The sequence below is a fragment of the Paramormyrops kingsleyae genome, chromosome 20 (assembly GCF_048594095.1).
Source record: "Paramormyrops kingsleyae isolate MSU_618 chromosome 20, PKINGS_0.4, whole genome shotgun sequence".
Classification (NCBI taxonomy): domain Eukaryota; kingdom Metazoa; phylum Chordata; class Actinopteri; order Osteoglossiformes; family Mormyridae; genus Paramormyrops; species Paramormyrops kingsleyae.
Window position 1 is genome coordinate 11,304,209 of NC_132816.1, and position 21,246 is coordinate 11,325,454.

The 21,246-nt window shown below is 37.7% G+C and overlaps 1 protein-coding gene across 2 annotated transcripts in view; it reads right to left on the reverse strand.

The window, feature by feature from the left end:
* The window catches only part of sorcs1 (sortilin-related VPS10 domain containing receptor 1), a 120,599-nt gene that overhangs the window by 43,010 nt on the left and 56,343 nt on the right, over positions 1-21,246 (reverse strand). For both annotated transcript variants that reach the window (XR_002836549.2, XM_023798746.2), the window contains exons 2-4: positions 20,295-20,362; positions 15,381-15,480; positions 5,055-5,213 (exon numbers count right to left, since the gene is read on the reverse strand). Coding sequence is in view for 1 of the 2 variants with exons in the window: in XM_023798746.2 (XP_023654514.1) it covers positions 5,055-5,213; positions 15,381-15,480; positions 20,295-20,362 (327 nt within the window). In the remaining variant the exon portion in view is untranslated. The remainder of the gene's footprint in view (positions 1-5,054; positions 5,214-15,380; positions 15,481-20,294; positions 20,363-21,246) is intronic.

Here is a 21,246-nt window from a genome sequence, read left to right on the forward strand (position 1 = left end):
TCATATGCATCCTGATGGGGATACTATGTCTTTCTCCATGGTAAATTCTGTATGCAGCAATTTTAACGGTCTGCACTCACAGATATATTGATGAGGAATTCTGTAATAATACATGTATTCTTTTGACATGGACATAACATTATTTAGGTATCAAAATCAGTTTAAATGCAGAATAACCCAAAATGCATCCTCTGTGGTCAGTGTTTGGTGTTCAAAAAATATGTCCTGAGCATTAATTTTCCCTGATTATCATACATAAGAGTAATTGAGTGATAAAATTTAACATAAACAAATGGTGTCTATGGTGAAAGAATAATTGTTTTATGTGCTATGCATAGTTTAAGCATATTTTGGCAGGGTCTGTGTTATATTATTCCATTGATTAAGTATAGTTGTACAAAGAACAGAATACACAAAATGTAAAATATGTTTCTCTTTAACACTGTTATTTATTTCTGGTGCACCTTTATATGTTAAAAATAAAGATGTAAATAAATACTGTGTAAAACACTGAGCCATACACTGGTAAATTTGAATCATTATTCGTTTTTAAATTGAAATTAACTTTCATTTGTAGTTAATTTCTATTTTTGATCAAATTAATAGGCTTTTCACTGTCTGTTATAAATGTAATATAATTTAATTACCATTCATATGATTTACTATAGAGTCAGTCACTTGCTATTAATTGAAACACTTGTCCCACATCATATGTGAAAGGAACACCCATTAGAAAAAAAAAGATTAAGCCTAAACGAAACAATGATCCAATTAAGGCCTGTATCAAGCGGAAAACACAAAATAACCTTTCACATCCAGGACACAGCAGGCCTACGCTGAAGTATATCATGAAGACAGCAGATAATGGCAATATTATCCACAAGTCTATGTGAAACAGTTTGCTTTAACAGAGCTTAACCTCAAACTGTATAACATAAAGAACATACAGGTATTCTATTTCACTGAATATATGTGTCCAGTCTGCATAGTATCATAGTATAAGAATAAAATATGATGTGCAGGTTACTGGTGGGGAGGAATGGTGGCATAGAGGTTGGTATTGTTGCCTCACACACCTCTGGGACCTGGGTTCGAGTCTCTGCCATGGCTCCATGTGTGTGGAGTTTGCATGTTCTCCACGTGTCGTTGTGGGGTTTCCTCCAGGTCCTTTGAATTCCCCCACAGTACAAAGACATGCTGAGGCTAATTTGAGCTGTCAAATTGCCCATAGGCGTGTGTTTGTGACTGAGTGGTGTGTGAGTGTGACCTGTGATGGGTTGGTGCCCCATCCTGGGTTGTTCCCTGCCTTGTGCCCATAGCCTCCAGGATAGGCTCTGGACCCCCATGGCCCTGAATGGTAGAAGTGGTTACAGAAGATGGATTGATGGATTAATGGTGAGCATCTATCCCCTGAAATTCTGCACAAACTGAAAAGCTATATGGATCTTAGCCGAGGGTTCAGCACCAGGGATAAGTCATTTAAATGTGTGAATGATCCCCTGCCAATGAGATGCTCTAAAACTGTTATGGCTGGGAGAAGAGCCAATGACGTGAAGGCATAATGCGAGAATCAAAGCCAAGTATGTGTCTGGACATCATTCCCCAAGGACTCTCCATTAGATCACAAAAGACAGGGTACTTTCTTCTCATATGCAAGAAGGCTGACCAAAGCAAGGACTTACTGTATTATTGTCACTGTAATTTTTACAAGTTGAAGATACCAGTTATAAGCTTTTGAGTGTCCCATCTTGTCAGAAGATGTATGTGGTACAATAAACCAAAAAGGAACAATTGCGTAGTGCTGACATGCTTTGACTAACCAAAGAAAAAAACGATTGCTTCTTTGAAAGCCACAGTGTTGAGGGAATGGTACTTTAATTCTATTTCTGAGACACATGGAGAGAATAAAAGAGAACAAGGGGACTAAGGAAGGCAACTACCACATGCAAGCAGAATTTTAGTCTTCTAGGTTTCTGTATTTTACCAGAGGAGAAGGAGAAGGGCTTTGAACATACAGTATGGACAGTTTTTAATAGCTAAGATTTCTATTCCAGTTTTCTGTATATGTTATGGCTATTATACAACTGATTTAAGGAAAAGCTACATTAGTAAATTATTGATGAATACCCCATAAAAAACACTGCACGATATGTTGGGAAGTTAATTAACCACTTGGTTTAAATATAATAAGTAATATTAATGTACAACAACTTCTGAGCATGGATCTTCGCATGCCTGAAAAACACACTGGAACTGAAAGCAGTAGTATCACGATATCTGTTTATGGTGGCAGTGGTTCAGAAAGCAGCAATGTCGCCTTGCTACTCCAAGGGTGGAAGCGACCCTGAGTAGGATAATTACAGTAGTGCTCCCCAATTCCGGTCCTGGAGGGACAGTTTGCAACACAGTCTGCAGAATTCCCTGCACAGACACACCTACTAAACCTGCTAATTAGTTGATTAAGATGTGTTTGAGCAGGGAAATCTGCAAACTCTGCTGGATGCTGGCCCTGCAGGACTGGAACTGGGGGACCGTTCATAAGAGGATGGATAGATGGGATCATCCATCCATACAGCTGTCTATCGAGTTAAAGCTGATCTGTCAAATTATATATTCTCTTTGACAACATTCTCTTCATTCTTCAGGCTTCCTACACATGGTTCAAGCAGTTCTTACATCAGACACCATGTTGCCTCTGACCTCACTGTCACCCCTCAGATCTCGCCAAAAAGTCAGTCTGTACAGAAGACATCAATTTTCCTTTTCTAGGTGGACAAGGTCTCCCTACCAGAGGTGGACATTTCAGGTCCGGAAAGTAAAAATCCAGACCAGGATTTTGTTTCAACCAACCTGCTGAGTATAAAGATTCACAGCCATATAGTACTCAGCTGGTTGGTTGAAACAAAATCCTGGTTTGGATTTTTACTTTCTGGACCTGAAATGTCCACCTCTCCTCCCTACCTAAGCATTGCATATTAATTTTACATATCTACTAGGGATGTGCATCTCCATCACTGAGGCCGACACATCTTGATGCCTTGGCAATGATCAAATACATGAAAGATACATATGAAGCAGCTACTAATGTAATATGATACGATTCACCCCTATTGCGAAACACTGCGATTCAATGCAATATGGTACGATGCGTTGTTGGACACGCCCCCAACTTGTGTGAGACTTGGACAAGAGACTTGATGAGAATTGGCCTCTGACTGCAGTGCAGAACTGGAGAAGAGAGAGTGCGCTTGAGAAAGTTTCGAGAGGAGTAATCAATCTAAATATAAAATTATTGGTCAAAAATTATTGGTCACTTTTCTGAATAATTAAAACATTGTCCCTAGTCTTGGGCAGCATAATGGAATTACGGTATACCCCAGTATTTAGAAATCCCAAAGGTATTATTTTTAATACTGTCTGTCAAAAATACAGATGCTCCTTTTTCTATTAAACTGATAAGGAGATGCTGTGGTGAGCCAATATACTGTAGTACATAGCATGTGCCACCAGAGGTCAATCTACTGGTGAGAAAAATGGCGACTGCGAGTAGGAAATTAGATACAACCCTTCTTAACAGGGCCCCTGGTAATAATTATATAATATAATTATACTAATTAATAAATTGCATTTTACAGATGCAAAGATGTTAGAAACCATGCATCCCAAGTCTATCTGAAATTGTATCCACTTCACACTTTTTTAATCAGGGCAATATCATCGTGAACGTTAATGCTGGTGCACTGATGTGAATCGGTGAATCTTCCATCCAGCCATTCATTTTCCAAACCGCTTATCCTTCTGGGTCGCGGGGGTTCCGGAGCCTATCACGGAAGCTATGGGCACGAGGCGGGGAACAACCTAGGATGGGGGGCCAGTCCATCGCAGGGCACACTCACACACCATTCACTCACACATTCACACCTATGGGCAATTTAGTAACTCCAATTAGCCTCAGCATGTCTTTGGACTGTGGGGGAAAACCGGAGAACCCGTCGGTGAATCTTGTCATCCCTAATATCTATTTATTTTCTTGAGAGGGATCTACAGCTAGAAATAAAAAACAGAAATTCTAGTGCTGGTTTGTGGATCTGGTTTATGGACTTTGTAAGAAGCTTGAGAAGTTCCAGTGAAGCCCAACACTCCCAGTAAGTATCTCTGCCATTCACACAGCGAAAAAAAACATATTCTGGCAGCATTCACAACTTGAGGCTGATCCTCTAACGTGGATAAGCAGCTCTCAGTCTCCTCTGCTCTTTACAGCCTCCGCCGCGTAAGACTTAGTCACATTCTTGAAGCCAAGGTCAGTTCCATACGGAGCCTCATCAACTTCCCAGCTGCCTGCTGTGACCTTTCGATTCCACGTTAGAGAAATCAGGCCCTTCTCTACGATGTCACAGCCATCTTAGTCAGGAACGAGATCCTGCAATTAGAGATCTAGAGAACCACAACTTTCTATTTTCGACACGCACAGAGGACTGTAATTATATCTTTGTGGGGACTCGCCATTCATTTCTATGGGCAAAACTCTAATCTCAACATGACGACCTTAACCTCTACCCATTTTGTTTATTTCATTTTCTCTCTACCTCTAGGATGAAAAATATACTCTATATGACAGGGTTTAGTGAATTTATGACAAGGAATTAAACAGCATACACAGCAAACCATATAGGAAGTGTCAGCGTTGTAACTTTGTGCTTGTTGCCAATTATGTATGTATTTGCCAGAAATGGAGATTAATCTTACTTAGTCAATTACATTCACAAGATTTAATATCTAACAGAAAAAAACTAATAGCTTAATACATAAATTCAAGGGAACCCACAATAGGCATTTCATATTTTATATCCATAATTCTGTCTGAAGCGTAGTCGAAATGCTTCAAAAATCCATACTGAGGCGATGTTCGGTGTAGTGGTGTGTGAACAGTATACTATATGCTTGAAAATGCTGCTGTCTTTTGCCAGGAATTTGAAATGTAAGTTTCTCACATTTAGAGGCTAGACAGAGACATTCTAGGCCTCAATATTCCTAAACTGATAGATGTCACATACCTTTTGATCATGGCTATATGCCAAAATCCAGTCCTCCTGCTCAGGGTGAAACAATAAACTCAAAATGTAGAAATTTAAGCGGTACTTCTGGTAAGTGGCTCCCTCATCAGTGCTGATCAGCAGACTACTTTCAGTATCTGGGTCAGTCAACAGCATAATCTGCAACAGGACAAGAAATGTATCAGATGTTTACAATATAAAAACGTTACACATACAGTAAATACCTCGGAAATAGCTATGTGCATACACACATACACACAAATATATAAATATATAAAAGAAACTGAAATCTAGTGTATGTTGGATAACAGGGAAATTGAAAGTATGATCAGACAGAAGGTATAATCGTTAAAGAATGCTGGTTCAAGTTTCACATTCAGCAAATAGAAAAAAACAATTGCAAAGCATAATCTCAAACAGATTTTACATTCACAGATTTCAGTTGAATTCAATTGTGTACTATAAACGATGCATTTGAACATTTCTTGGGATTTTTAGTTATATTGTGATTTATAAAAAATATGAAAATCTTAGTGTCACTGTAATAATCTATTGTAAGTTATTGTACACTTTCCACTCTGTCAACAACACAGAAATGTTGATGCTTGTCCTCAATCATATTCCCACTCTTCAGTCAAGCCTATAAATCTATAATTTCCCAAGGGCTCTTCATTTTCCCCAGAGGCTTAACTTTTTCCTGATTGTGCCGTATCAGGAAAATATAATCAACCAAAACATAATTGAATCAGTGGACTTGAACATCTGCAACACCTTATCATTTCAGGTGTTTGAAATTATTCTTGACACAGCCTGGCAACAACTTGACAAGGCACATGTACAGGTACCAGGTACACTGCAGTGACTTGTACGCAGTTCATTTCTGTCAAATGTTACACTGCAGTGACCTGTACGCAGTTCATTTCTGTCAAATGTTACACTGCAGTTACCTGTACGCAGTTAATTTCTGTCAAATGTTACACTGCAAGGAAAAGAGACACAGGACCGTACTAGATCTCCAGATTGAAATGGTCAGAAATAATTATTTTTAACTATAAACATTGGAGAATTTTATTTTTAAAAATGTCCCCCACCCCAACATTCTACATTGTTACTTATAAGTAACAATTCTTCAATTTAAATGATTCATTCCTGTAGAGATAAGTAATCTCACGGCATGGCTTCCAAATACTGTAAGATAAAAATAGCAATAAATGCATAAAAACCAAATAAGTTTATAATATTAAATTAAATGAACATAGCTCAACCCATTTCCTGGATTTCCAGTAAAACATAGCTTTTTTATCTTTTTTTATTTCTTAAATGTTTTTTTCACAAATAATCTAGTTAGCGTAGAGTGCAATTTGTGTATATTTGTGTTGCAAAGTAGGACAATTTCAAATATATTTATTCCACCAATGCACCTAAATGCCCCCTAGTGGATACTGATGCCAGGCCTGCAGTGCAATACCAACCACATCAAATTAAATTTTCCTCGTTCTCCTAAACATCTTTAGATGGAATACAGCTCAGGAAAAGAATCACTCTTTGCACATTATTACAGAAATGGTCACCAGACATGAATTTGGTGCTGTCCGCATCACAATAACATTCTAAATCATATAGTGAGTTTGCAAATACCCATATCTTAAGTCTTTCCATTGACCTCACTATAATTTTAAGAGAAAAAACAATGTTAGGTTAGCTTGGGTTAATTCCCAGCTGCATTAATGTTATCTTTTGAGAAATTATATTATCCTTTTGAGAAAAATACTTTTTAAAGTATCTTAAGAGCTTGGTTTAATATGATGGAGACCATTTACCTTAACAATTACATCGCTATTATTTGTTTAAAGGTTATAACATTTGATAATTCATTGCTTTCAGTTATTGTGGTTATCATAGCAGTGAACTGCTGTTTCATCCAGGGTGGATCCCTGCCTTGTGCCTTATGCTCTCTCAGAGGTACCAGCCACCCTGCAACACAGTACTGGATAAGAGGCTGGAATATTGATTGCTGGATGGATTGATAACCTTCTCATATTGGCCCCTAACACTTTTAGTTCTATTTTGAATTGAAAATCAGAGGTGGAGATTTCAGGTCCAGGGAGTATAAATCCAGTCCAAGACTTTGTTTCAACAAACCAGTTGAGTTAAAAGAGGCACAGTCACAGAGTAACTCAACTGGTTGGTTGAAACAAAATACTGGACTGGATTTATACTCCCTGGACCTGAAATCTCCGCCTCTGTTGAAAATACTGGATGCTGTGTATGTATGTGCCTGTGTGTATTTTAGAAACCTGTCCTTATTCTCTCATCTCGCTTCCGAAAAGCAGGTGTCAGGAAAGTAAAATATTAGTAACACTGAATTACAAATCCTTGTTGTATAGGCACTCAAGTTCCGTATCCTATGAATTTCAATTTCATGAAGTCATTTTCAGAAAAATAGGGGACTCAGTGGCACAACAGGCAGCTTTTCCATTGTAGACGAGAGCCCTGCTGGGGGTACAGTGGGCTATTTATTTAATATTTATTATTAGATGAAAATCAATACATCACAGTAAAGGATAAATGGGTATAGGGACTTTCCATAATCCTTTCGGTGGGATTGTGGATTTGGTAAGTCTCAGTCTGACCTTCATTCATGAAAAGTAAAGAAGGATGAGAACAGGAAGGTTTCAATGATCAAAAATGACATGTCCTCTGCTATTCAAGGACCACTCCTGCGGAAAGAATACCACCGTAGAATTACATTAGTGAGAGTTTTATGCTATAATCAAGATAAAGAATCTATTTTGCATTCTGCAATGACACGGATTTCCATACTTATCGTAAATATCATTAGCACAGGGATTTAGCTGCAAACAGGCTCCAACACGATTGTCTTCTCTGTTGTAGTTTAAACTAATTTATATGCATTGAGAATTAGATACCAGATATGACAGGCAGTCAGAATAAGCTCACCCTGCTAGTTCAATACCATGTACAAATTAGATACAATTATATGCCAGAATCCAACAGCGGGGTCATGTCATTTAATATAACATGGAGAAAAATCCTCACCTTCAGCCGTGTGCTATATTATAATCACCGGGTGCAGTGATATTACTGCAGTCTTTGTGTGTCGTGGTTTAAAATGAATTGTTCTAACATTTAAAGAATTTTGAACATTTGTATACTCTGAGAGAAATGACCTTGACTGACAATAAGGCACGATTTAATAGTTTACATGTACTGCATATGAACATTAAATGATTGAGTCACTGTATTTTGATTCGTTTCAAGCAAAGGGATAAGGTAAATTAATGAAAAAAACTATTAGCAAACCTGTTCAATGTGACTGGGTTAATCGGGCAAGGCCTCATTACTTTCGCAAATTTAATTATGATAATTATACTTTTGCTAATTAAGGTCCACAAAACAGCCAATAGTATATTACTAGAATTGAAGACATATTGTTAGGGATTATGTTAGGGATATAGATTTATTTTGAGCTGGGGTAAGAGCACCACACAAACATCTTTTTAAACTTTAAATTGTTATGAACTAATTTAAATACCCTAGTGAATACTATGTTTTTGTGAATAAACTGTTGGCTCAATCTCTCTTTTTTTGCACACCCCCAATGTGGTTTTGATTGGAGTGATTGGATTACTCATTATGCTGAAAAAATAAATACTGCTCTGTGATTGGAGGAGGGTTATACATAAGAAGTATATTACATATGAGTTTTCCACCCCTTTTCTTGTCACTGAATGGGTTCTATGCTTCATGAAGCTGCACGACACTATATGAAGCAGGTCAACTCTGCTTTAACTGCCTGAACCCCCCCCCCCCACCCCCACCCACCCAAAACTCGAACAAAGAATAAATGTAGCTCGTTATCTCGACCAAAACACCAAACACCTTGTTGTGGTCAGCACTCCAGTTGAAATATTTCAAAAAAGTATTCAACAGATTTCCATATGACACTGTGCCATTTATATAATGTTTGATGTTCAATCTCACTTATAAATTTAATTTCAATTCAGATGCACCACGACATGAATTGCATTTTATTAATATGAAGTGCACAACAAAAGGGCACACATTTATGGACAGATTTGAAGGGAAATAGGAACATGGTAATTATAATTATAATCTGCAAATAAACAATTTCTAAGTGAACTGTTTCCAAGTAGAACACAGCATACTGTATTCACACATGATTTGGAGTTAACTTTCTATATAAGGATTTGTTTCCCACTAAAACTGGAACAGATGACATATTAGTCAACTTCATAATCAGGTGAAATTACAATAGCACTGTCTGCATGTTTGTTGCTCCCCCCCCGCCCCCCCCACAGGATTACAAGTAAACACCAGTGCAGTGTATAGAAAACAATTTGTGAGTTCAGTTCAGGTGGGATGCTTCAGCTTTTGGACAGCTCCCACTGTCGCAGCTCTGGCATGGTGGAGCCGCATGGAAATAATGCGGCAGCACCCAAAGCCGGCTGGCTTGCATATCCTCAGTAGCTGTAGTCCTACAGCTTGAACAGGTAGCCAGTCAGGCAAAGGAGAGCAGGACCTGGACTCAACCTTTCATTCACTGCAGATATCAGGTCGCTCGACAGCTGGATGTGGAAAAGCCTGATCAACAGAACAGCCTCAGTTTAGAAGGACACTAGGGAAATTCTTTTGGCCCGTGTGCCAAGTTTTCATTGTTACAGTTTTAAGCCTTTGCTGGATTTTCTTGTGATTTAAACGAGTTCTTGGCTATGGGTGGGGGTCCCGGACATGCTCTATTCTGCCTTGTTCTTCCGGACCCACACCACTACCTCAAATAAAACAATAAGTACCTTTCCATTCGGTATTATTTAGCAATTAAACTTTACCCAAATAAATAAATTAAATAAATCCCAAATGTGCCAGTATGGGAGGGATTAAAGTACAATGGCTGCTAAACTGCCAAACGCATTGTTTAGGGAGAATTTTGTTTTAGCCACTAAAAATATTATTCAAAAATAAACATTCCAAGTTAACCCGTTATATACGTTTAGCCTGACATACAGATTGAACAGAGTTTGCTCATCCTAGAAACGCATAATTAGAAATTTGCAGTGTTAGCGCTGACAGGCAGTGGGTAGCATTTTTAAGACTACAGCGACAGATTGTAGCAAAATACATAATGGTATCCACACCAGGTAGCAGGTTGTATGGCTATTAATCACAGGAACTCAAGCTGATAGATAGATTATATCCAAATTCATGTCAAAAGATAATTCCTCTTTAAGACAGACATTTTAAACTTCCAGCTGCCCGTGTTCTTCGGCGCTTATGTAAGGCAGAAATAGACATACACAGGCAAAAAAAACCCTATTCAGTATAATTTAATTACTGCTTAATTAGCAGATAGAGCCTGATTGCTGTATATACAGTCATAGCCAGCTTAATCATCCCTATGACACTTAAATAGTATTTTAATGCTGTAACTCATCCTATAAGGACCCTTGGATAAAGATTACCTCTTCATTTGAATCAATTGTTGTTTCATGTTCTCAAATTTAGGCTACACAACACTGAATGACCTGGTAATGTGTGTAATCATGTAAAATACATTCACAAGAAAATCTAAGCCATTGAAAACACATTGCTGGATAGATTACTTATTGGGTCAGGGCACTACTTACGGTAAGATATGCATTTATCAATTAACTATGCCTGGTACCGTTAACCCAAAAGTGCCCTCATTAGCATAATTAGTCAACATTTGATTTTGTTTTTCTCGTAATCCTTGGCAAAACGCAATGGTTCACAAGAATTGTTAAGCTACCCCCCTAGTGGCACAGCTAGATATCACAAAATACCAATCGTGCCAGATCTGACAATGTTCAGTTACTAAATAGTAGATCAATATGTTCTTGGGCTCTTTAAAGTGAATAAAGCCAAAAAACTGGTTTTACTTCTAACACTACTTTAGAACACTAGAACAAAGCGCAAACTGAAATGCTACATGTTCGGAGAAATGTGGATAGTAAATTTCTACACTGTCTGTGTCCTAATTCATAGGTCTCAGTGTTTTGAGGATGCAACTGGTAAAGTAAAAAAATAAATAAATTTAAAAAATATACACACACAAAAAACAGATCTTGAAGTTTTTGAACACAACCACAATGCTGTCTGGAGGTATTTTCTAAGAAGACTGTTATGAAATTCTTACTGACAATATATACATTGGTGGTTTTAATTCTCCATCAACCTTGTACTGGATTTACCCATTATTGTGTATTAACCAAAGGAGCATAGTTACAAAGCTTTATATAAGCCTTAGTGTTCCAGCCAAAAAAACTGCATGTGTTAACAGCACAACTGTTAATGTACTAAGTATTTTAAATTCTTTATATTCATGAAAGGAAGATAGCCTGCGACCCAGATCATACCTATAGTCCCTGCTGTGCCTGTTTCATCCCCTTTCTAGGTCTTAAATAGGAAGCACAGCAGCAATTGTAATTTGACCATTACTCTTGAAGCCATGTATCTTTGTATCATTATGTCAGCATGAAGAATGTTGTAGATTTAAATTATATACCTTGCATGCAAGTAAAATCCACACTTAATTTGAAGCTTTGGGTTAAAGGTCATTTTAACAGGGACAAAACTGGGTGTTAAAAGCCCCCATGAAAGGAAAGTAAATGTCACCAATTGACTTGGGATGCCTGATCAAATGTCTCATCTAAGAATAAAAAAAAGCCGCAGCAGAAAAGTTATGAAGCTGTGATTCGGTGAATGTGGCGCAAGTGATTTACAAATGACATGAGGCTGAAAGTATTTACTTGTTCTGAAGTTGATGATAGATAGATAGATAGATAGATAGATAGATAGATAGATAGATAGACAGATAGACAGATAGATAGATAGATAGATAGATAGATAGATAGATAGATAGACAGACAGACATACATACATACACACCCATTTAAGGGGATCCAGGGCCTGTATTGGCTGGTTTTGATTATGGGTGGGGGCGTAACACCCGGTTATTTCTACTAAATGCAATAAATAACTATTGCGATTTTTTACTTCTATCCCTACTATTTTTGTTATTGACATATCTTGTTATGTATACCTTTGTATTATGCCTAAAGGCTGACACATTTCCCTTTTTATTCCAGTTTGTTCATTTCACTGCATTACTTCCCCATGTCCATTACGTGCAGCACATCTCGCATGGAAAATGTACTGTTCTTATGCTTGGTAACATTTCTGAGAGACGTTTTCACGACTGCTAGTTACCAGGGAGCTATAAAAAGCAGGCCTGCTGAAATGTGGGTACGGTTTCCTCTCAAGGCTGATTTAGATTGCCATTGTGACACATGGTCAGGGGAACATCCACAGATCTGTCAGAAACAGAACTGAACTGAAATGAAAAAAGTTCAAGTTAAAGACAGCAGTATTTTCAGTACTCGTGTACGGGGTATTCCGCCCAGAAATGCTGTAGAATTTGTTTACTTCGTAAAATCATCAGTCTTACTGCATAACATGTACTTTCAAAAGAAAAAAAAAATACATAGTATAAAAACAATTTATCAGTACTGTTTACATGATATATGTTATCTATGATTATTTGTTCATCTCTGTGATTAGTTTTTTTCCGTCTAAAACACCAGTCCCTTATTGTAATGCTATTCTCTTGTTGCAACAGTACAAAATAGATTTGCTGCCTGCAAAATATATGAATCCTAACTATTTGTCATAACTAAAGAAATATATTATTTTGGTAACGTTTTACTTGAAGCTGTCATCTATAATAAAATTATGGACACCTTCATAATGCATGACAAAACATCCATAATGTATTATAATGGGCGATATAAGAATTAATAAACATTACAGCATAATCTAATGACAGTCATAAGGCATTATAGTGTTGATTATAATACTTCATAAGCTGCAGTGCATCTTCTATAATGCATTACGATGCTCCTTAATTCTTATACAGACCATTATAATGCGTTACGGATACTTTCAGTACTTTTGCTATCAATTGACAGGCATGTCCACGTTGCACATGGCAGTGGTTGCTGGTGCCTTCTTTGTTGGGTATATGCTCATATCATTTGTCTGGCACATGTTCCGAAATGTATTTGCACATTGTCCAGTGCATGTAGCTGTCCACCATGTTGTGTCTGAGTGAATAATCCAAAACAACTGACTCGCATGTTCTTCCACCTTATCGCAGGTCTTGCATGTTCTTCTGGCGGTATCTGGTGTTCCGCGCAGTTAGTCCAGGGCTGTGATCAGGTTCTTTTTGTCTCCTTTGAGACCGGAACTATGTAGCTATGCCAAAGATGCCGTCTTGCTGACTGCTGGGCTTCTCTCTGTCTCGGTAGAACTGTCCGTGCAGCAGCTTGCTCTATAGCAGTTCTGCTTTTTTCACTCTGTGCTGGACTTCAGCTGAATTCCTTGGCATTGTGGGCAACTGCATTCTCTTTCGTCTCGATCATTTAGCTTCCTTCTGGAGAAAATACTTCAATTTGCTTATGCCATGCTCCTTCACTAGCCTAAGTTAGGTAACTGCACTCGAGCCTGTGGATGTAAGCTTTCAGATGAAGGATACCTCTGATTGTGATCTCGTGTGACTTCCCAACCATCTTTTCAATGTATGTCCTTGACGAATCCACTGTTAGTGCAATTTTATTTGTATAGTGCATTTTCATAAGGCTACATTGTCTCAAAGGGTGTTACATTGTTCCTGCCTAATCACCCCAAAAAGCAAGTCAGAGGTGACAGTGGCAAGGAGAAACTCCCTAACAGGAATGTTACATCGTTATGATACCAGCTGCTGCAAGATGAAAAGGAAAAAGACATACAGTAATTAATAAACATGTTGGTGTTATTGGGGGAGGGGAGCTTTGTTGCTGAAGAGGTCTGGGTGATACTTTCCGCTGTAGCACTTAATTAAAACCATGGTAATCATTTACAGCATGGTTAGAAACATGGCACCTGCAGAGAGGAGCTGCACAACACGACCAGGATGCCTATGGTGGAAACGGGCATTTGGGATGCGGGTAAATCACAAAGCTACGACAGTAATGTTATTGTGTCTGGCGTAGGGGTTCCATCTGGAGAGCAAAGCAATACAGTGTATTGGAAAGAAGGCAAGTTTGCACAAGACTAGGCCACGAGACACAATAAGTCTGTCATAAAAAAGTAACAGAGCATGGAGAATAACTGTAGTCAGAATTCAAGGCTGCTACATATAATCGTGATCACTAGTTATAGACTCATATCTGAGAGCCTGAAGAGGATGCATTATTATGGTATTTTTAAGGGATATACATCTGAGATGGAGGTAGAAAAGATGGCACAGCATTGAATAACACAACCTCAGATGCATATTCTGCTTCTCTGGGCTTGTTTAAAGCATCCCTTAGAACAGTAGAGAAACTGCAATGTCCTCATAATGTCAACGACAAACAATCCACAGAGTATCTGTTTTCCGGGGGGAAAAAAAATCTATCCACTTTGAAGTTTTCCTTTTTTCCCCTTCAAAAAATTCCCACCCCAAAAAGAATTTACCTCCTAGTTTTTGCCTAGAGAGAAGTAAGATATTCACCATGTTTATAAATGTTATGGAATCCATTTCTGTTTCAGCTAAAATTAAGTTGTTTCTTAGTGTGTTGACAACGTTACATTTCAGCTTCTAGGAAAAGCAGTAGTTAGGCAACAGTACGAACACAGTCACAAGTGCTCATTATTTCCAGTATCATGCAAACCGCTTTAAAACAACGCTACCCATATGTATGACAGAGAAAAAGGAAATTCCAATGTGAAGAGTCAATGGGACTATAGTGTAATTAGGGTAAAAACAATATGGACTAGTTCTTACATTTTAAACTATACATTGAGTAAAATTGTCGATCTTTTATGTAATATTGTTTGTACTGTATGTCATAATTCATGGTAGTCAAATCCTGATCTAATTAAACTCCAGCTTAATATTATTTGCATGCATTGTATTTCCAAAACAATTACACCCTTGCACAACTCATATTACAACTTCAGGCAGTTGAGTGGAATATGAAATTTGACCTAGATGAAATCTCAGTAGTTTTTCAAAACCTTTCATTGTTCCTGACTCAGAAAATGTCATTTATGTTGATCATGTGGTATGCAGTAGCATATATTTAACATAGAAGTGCAATTTATTCTTAAAGGAGATTAATAATTAGATTTTTTCCCAAACTTCCTTGTCATTCAACAGTTTTTTTTTTTAAAAGAATAGATTGTAAAATGCTGTGTAATACTTGGTCAACATTCTTTCATTAAATACAATAACATGCAACTTACCTTTCTCTTGTTATTGGGACTGACGTACAAGTAGCTCAGAATGGTTTTTGCCCCAACTTTATCATTGAGTTTCTCATAAGTTGTTCCATAGTCTGTGGACCTGAAAATTAATGGGAATCCCATGAACATTTTTAAATAACCATTTTAAAAAAACAATAGAAGTAAATAGGCCAAAAAAAGCATTCATATTTGGAAGCAATTGATCTGCATTATAACAATGCTTACAGTACAATATCACCTGAGACATGTAAAATGGCTACCAAAAAGACAGCACTTAACTGCTCAATACTGAAACACCTGAATAAATTCAAGTATATTTTATATTATTTATTAATATTAAGACATATATAAAGAGTTTATGCACAAAATTCCATCTATAACTACATAACTACTATCCAACTCCTTCTTATTAAGAAAAGCTATAATACATCAACTGCTGATTCAATTACACACTTTACTGATAACTCTATATTTCAGTAATATAAACTATATTGCAGTTATAACACTGGTGATAATGGATGGCATTAACGCATGGAGCGTGGCATATGATATCATCTTGCTATTGATCAACACTCTTATAGCCCAGAGGTCAGTAACAGACTTTATGGTGTACTTTTGGCATTCCCTTTGACTCTCTACATGATTACAAAGAAACCACCTAGCCTAAGACAAGACTAAGCCCTAGGAAATCAGGAACGATTTTACGGTTTAATTAGAAGATAAATAGCAGATTATGAGAGAATATTTCAGTCTTGTAAAGCTTTTCCAGATTCAGTCTCTGTGCCTGCCTGGGGTAGTTATGTGGATAGATGTTAGGAATACAATAATATACTAGACTCACATGTAAACACAATAAGACCTGTACTGTATTTCTAAATAAGCTAAATACTGTATTAGCTTTTTCATGGTTATGATGATTCAGTAATTGCTGCACTTACAATAGCAGTCAAAAGTTTGGACATACGTGCCCATAAAGAGGTTTATTTGTACAATTTTCTACATTTAAAAATTATTTATAAAGACATCTAAACTATAATATAACATATATGGAGTATGCATTGACCAAAAAGGTATTAAACAAAAAAAAATTGTCGGGGGGGGGCAGCTCTACGGGTTGGGACTCTGAAGGCTGCTAGTTCAAATCCTATGGTGGGCAGAGTGATCCCACCATTGGGCCCTTGAGCGAGGCCCTTAACCCCAAGGGCTCCAGGGACTGGCTAACTCTACTCTCTCCTCTATGGCAGTTCCATGAGGTGGCCTCCTGCTCTGCTTTTCCAGCTGTCCTGAAGGAGCTCCCATATAAATGCTGAGCACTAATTTGCTGCTTTTCCCTCACTCTCTGGTTTTGATTATAACATCTAAAATTATATGGCATTATTTAGACCAGAATGCTTATTTGCAATTAAATTACAGATTATATAATGCAAGGTGAAAAATTACTTGTTAAGACAAACAAAAATCTAATTAACTGTACAATAAATGAGTTATAATAAATTAACTAAATCATCTGTGTTGTTAGTGTATATATACGATACATAAAGAGGACCCTGTTTAATATTGGTGCTCATAAGCCTTGATTTCTCAATCCTAACTAAACACTGACAAAGAAAACACTGCATGAATGTGCACCTGCAGAAGTATTTTTACTTCAAAATAAAATAAGTCTAATGAAAAAATGACCATGGTGCAGTAATCATTTAGTCATTAAGGAGACATCCATTTATGAAGGCATTTCAGCATTACTTGACTTGACTTGAAAATGAGAACATGCATTATTTCGATAAACAAATTAAAGTAATATAGTTTGTTTTGAAAACAAATTATAATTGCTTACTCTATGCTTACACTTGAACATGAATAATAGTGTAGTTGTGGATTAGCAGTGTTGAAGTTACTTCACTAGCTGAAGAAACAGTGGTAGCTTACTGCTATATGTGCGCTCCTCTGTTTGCTGAGGGGCACTCATTAGAGTGAATGTTATGGCATACAGTTTAACATTACCCACATACATTTCTTCTTATTATTAATATTATTATTATTATGAGTTATTTTTCAGTGTAAAGGTGTAAATTGGTGTGTGTCTGCACCCTGCCATGGGCTAGCATCCTATCCGGGGTGTTCCCCTGCCATGGGCTAGCATCCTATATGGGGTGTTCCCCTGCCATGGGCTAGCATCCTATCCGGGGTGTTCCCCTGCCATGGGCTAGCATCCTATCCGGGGTGTTCCCCTGCCATGGGCTAGCATCCTATCCGGGGTGTTCCCCTGCCATGGGCTAGCATCCTATCCGGGGTGTTCCCCTGCCATGTAGCCCATGCTGCCCGGCATTGGTTCCCGGTTTCCGGCTCCCCATGACACTGTACTGGATCAGTAGTTGAAAGATGAATAGATAGATGGATTTTTTTTTCATGTTGGGCCCTCTTGGGAGGGAGAGATAGGTCAAAGATTTGTTCGTATTGATTAGTTACACTTGCCCCTTGATATGATTTTCATTTTTGTCTTGTTCCTCTCCCCCCCACCCCCACCCCCCGCATAACCCAGAAAAAGGAAAAGATTCCAGATACACCTGCTCCTTCAGCACAATCCCTGTGGCAGGTGGTTCTGTTCCTGGTCTCAGCTGAAGATGCACCCACAGTGCACTGTAGGTGGCAACCGCAACTTAAAAAAAGTTTAATGTGTGCCTAAGTTTTCTGGTTTCTAGGTCCTTTTTGCTGCATATACTGTACTGTACCTCTAGGGCCTCTCTAGTCACTTTCACTTCATCCCTCACAGCCATCATAATAATCCCTTGATTGAATTATCATAAGCAATTGTTACATCATTTTCAGTGTCATGATTTGAATCAATACTAATTTTCTCCAATAAATGCAACTATTACAGGCATGGTGAAACATGAACTGATTGCACTCGGAACATATATACATATATAATTTTTTTTTTACTTCTCTTTCTTAAACATACAAGTATCTACCACAGACCACTACATTTGCCGTGCCTATTTATATTTTTAATCTGAGGGATGAAGAGAAATAATGATTTCGAAGCCACACATTTCTGATGATTAACGTACAGTCACTTAAATGCCAAAAATCCATTAAATCAGTTTCTGGTCTTATTAGTGGATTCAATTTTCTTCTGCCATCGCAAAATGCCATGAGAATACCATAAGAAGCCATAAGCGCGTCACAGAATGGATGCTGAAAATAACCTTGGAGAGAGCAGCTCAATAATGTCCTCTACCGATTATTCTCAATTAGCAGTCGCCGCAGTGAGAAATGCATGACTTTGTTCAACAATACACTCAGAGATTTCCTCACCATTTATAATCTATCTTCAGGTTACAGTACGTGCATGTCTGACTGAAGGATTATGTTGCGAGGTGAGATGATGCGCTTACATCAACTTTCCTTATAACTAAACATATAATTCAATATACAAGATACTGGAGGTGGGAGAGTGACTGTCTTAAACGATACTATATAAACTGATTCTCAACAAGCAAAAAAATATTTAAGATTAAGCACAGTAATAACACAGCAGCTTTTTCTGCCTGAAAAGAACTAATTTTATTTCTAAATTGGCCTCATATACTATATGTGTGAAAAGAAAAATGGAGACCATTCAAGCACTTTGATTTTGAGCAACATGTTATTTAAATACATTGTGGAAATATAAACATTTTGTGCATAAAGAGGATATTTCAGCACATTATATATGAATGAGTCATATCTGGATTGTCATCTTATATCATTCCTTTCAGAACATGCCCAGCAATCCATTGTTTACAGTAAAAACTAGTACCATTAATCCCATTTAAACCACAGCATTTACATTTTCGACAGTGCTTGGCAAAGCTGCGGCTGGCATTATAAAGAATAAGCATTATCAAACACCAGGTTTGTAGCACAAACTAAAGAGCTTACATTGTAAGATACTGCAGCAGAGTAATGTAATTCTCAAGCCCAGTATCTTACCCCCTCTCTCTATAAGATTTGATGCAATGTAAAGAATTGCACAGACTCTAGAAGAACCTTCTCCAAAACAAGGAGAGGTTAGTGCTGGTTCAGAAGGGCTGTCAGGAGCTGCGGTCACCCTTGTGAATAACCCCCAAAAATTGGATTAAGGCAGGGTACGAAAATTGCCACTTTTTACGTATTACCGCTGAACTGATGAAGTTTGCCCACTGATAAAAGGCACTCCATGCTTGCACCTGAAAGTTACTCAGCTAGTCCAGTATATTAAGGTCCAAAACTGGATCCGCACACTTGTTTTCTGGGTCTAATCAATTAGCGACTAAAATGGTCACAACATGATTTACCCAGCAGTTGCAATCAGGGGATGCATGGCCTGAGATTGAAGTACACTTGACATCAGGATTACAGCCTACACCTTTTATCCATTGCACAAGTTGTTACCGAAGCAGTTGTGCCCTGCACTGTTATCAGTCATGATAACATGATGGTTAGATTTTACAGAAGGTTTAAGGACTCCCGGCCATTACCTAGAAGACAAGCACCAGCAAGCCTTTCTGAGGTGCGTGGCATAGCGCCTGACACAACCTGAACGGTCATGATGGAACAGAACCCTACATGTGTGACTCGTCTGTTCTCTTTGATACGACACAAGAAGGAGAATTTTAAAGACAGCATCATTATTTCTGTTCTACCACATTATTATCGTTAGTTGTTGTAGTGGAACATTCTGGCAGGGTCAGGAAAACTGGACACTTAGAACGTTTCCATACCTTAATCGTAACCTTTGATAAACGTTCCTGGAACTAAAAATTATATGGCCAGTTGACGCATGTTTTTTTTTCATCCAGAATTTGTTTAGAACAACATAACTTGGAACAGATTCTTCTAAATGCCTTTATATTTCCAAATGTATTTTAAGCATGAAAATAACCTTTTTCTTACCTCCACAGGGAACTCTCTGTGACACTGCCCAAGTTGAAGTCGAACAGCTTGGTTAGCATAAGAATGACCTGGGGAAAGAGAAAGGGGGTGGTCAAGATTTATTATGACCTATACTTAATGGAACTGCACTGCATGATTATTACTGAATTGTATGGTTTTTCACTTCTACTAAATATTCATCATTTTCCCCTCATGAAAAAAGAACAGAAAGAAACCTAATAATGCTGCCTCTTTATACTGTGCATAATGTATTAACACCTGTAGTTCTGTATTTAATGCTGGAAAGCGCCAAATCTTAACAACAATTAATTTACTTTGAAGGCCTCAAAAACCATGGCTTAAGATTATACTGGCCGTTAACAAACATTAACGCTTAGCACGCAATAAAACGCAAGATCTAAACAGCAAATAAGCAGCTAGCATGTCACAGCAGAACACGTCGTGACGACTGACAGATACGTCAATGGGCCCAGTCTAGTGTAACCGCTTCTAGCCTACCGCATCACTTGCCCAACTGGTTGTGTGCATCCGTTTGTTGTTCTGGTGTAATTGGGACTGGAATGGAGTTGGAAGGTAGGCTGAATGTGGTGCGTAGGTGTTCGTTCCACAGCATAATAAGCTGGACAGCCAAGGTGACCCTCCATTGGAATAAGGATGCCGGCAAAACTCTGCCCATATGAACAAATTCTATATTTTGAGTAATGACTAATTAACATTTAAGCCTGTGAAAAAAGTATAAAAAACATTTAAAAAAAGCTACAAAGAATTCACCAAGAAGTCATTTGCATGTTATGACTTACGCAAGGATTTCTGTTTTTATAGAATTCAAAAATGCACTAGATTCCTTATATCACTGGTGAATTATTTGAAGTTCATAATTTAATAATAGGAAGTTAAATTTAAATACTAAATACAATAAATATTCTTTCACACCTGCAAGGTACGAACAATT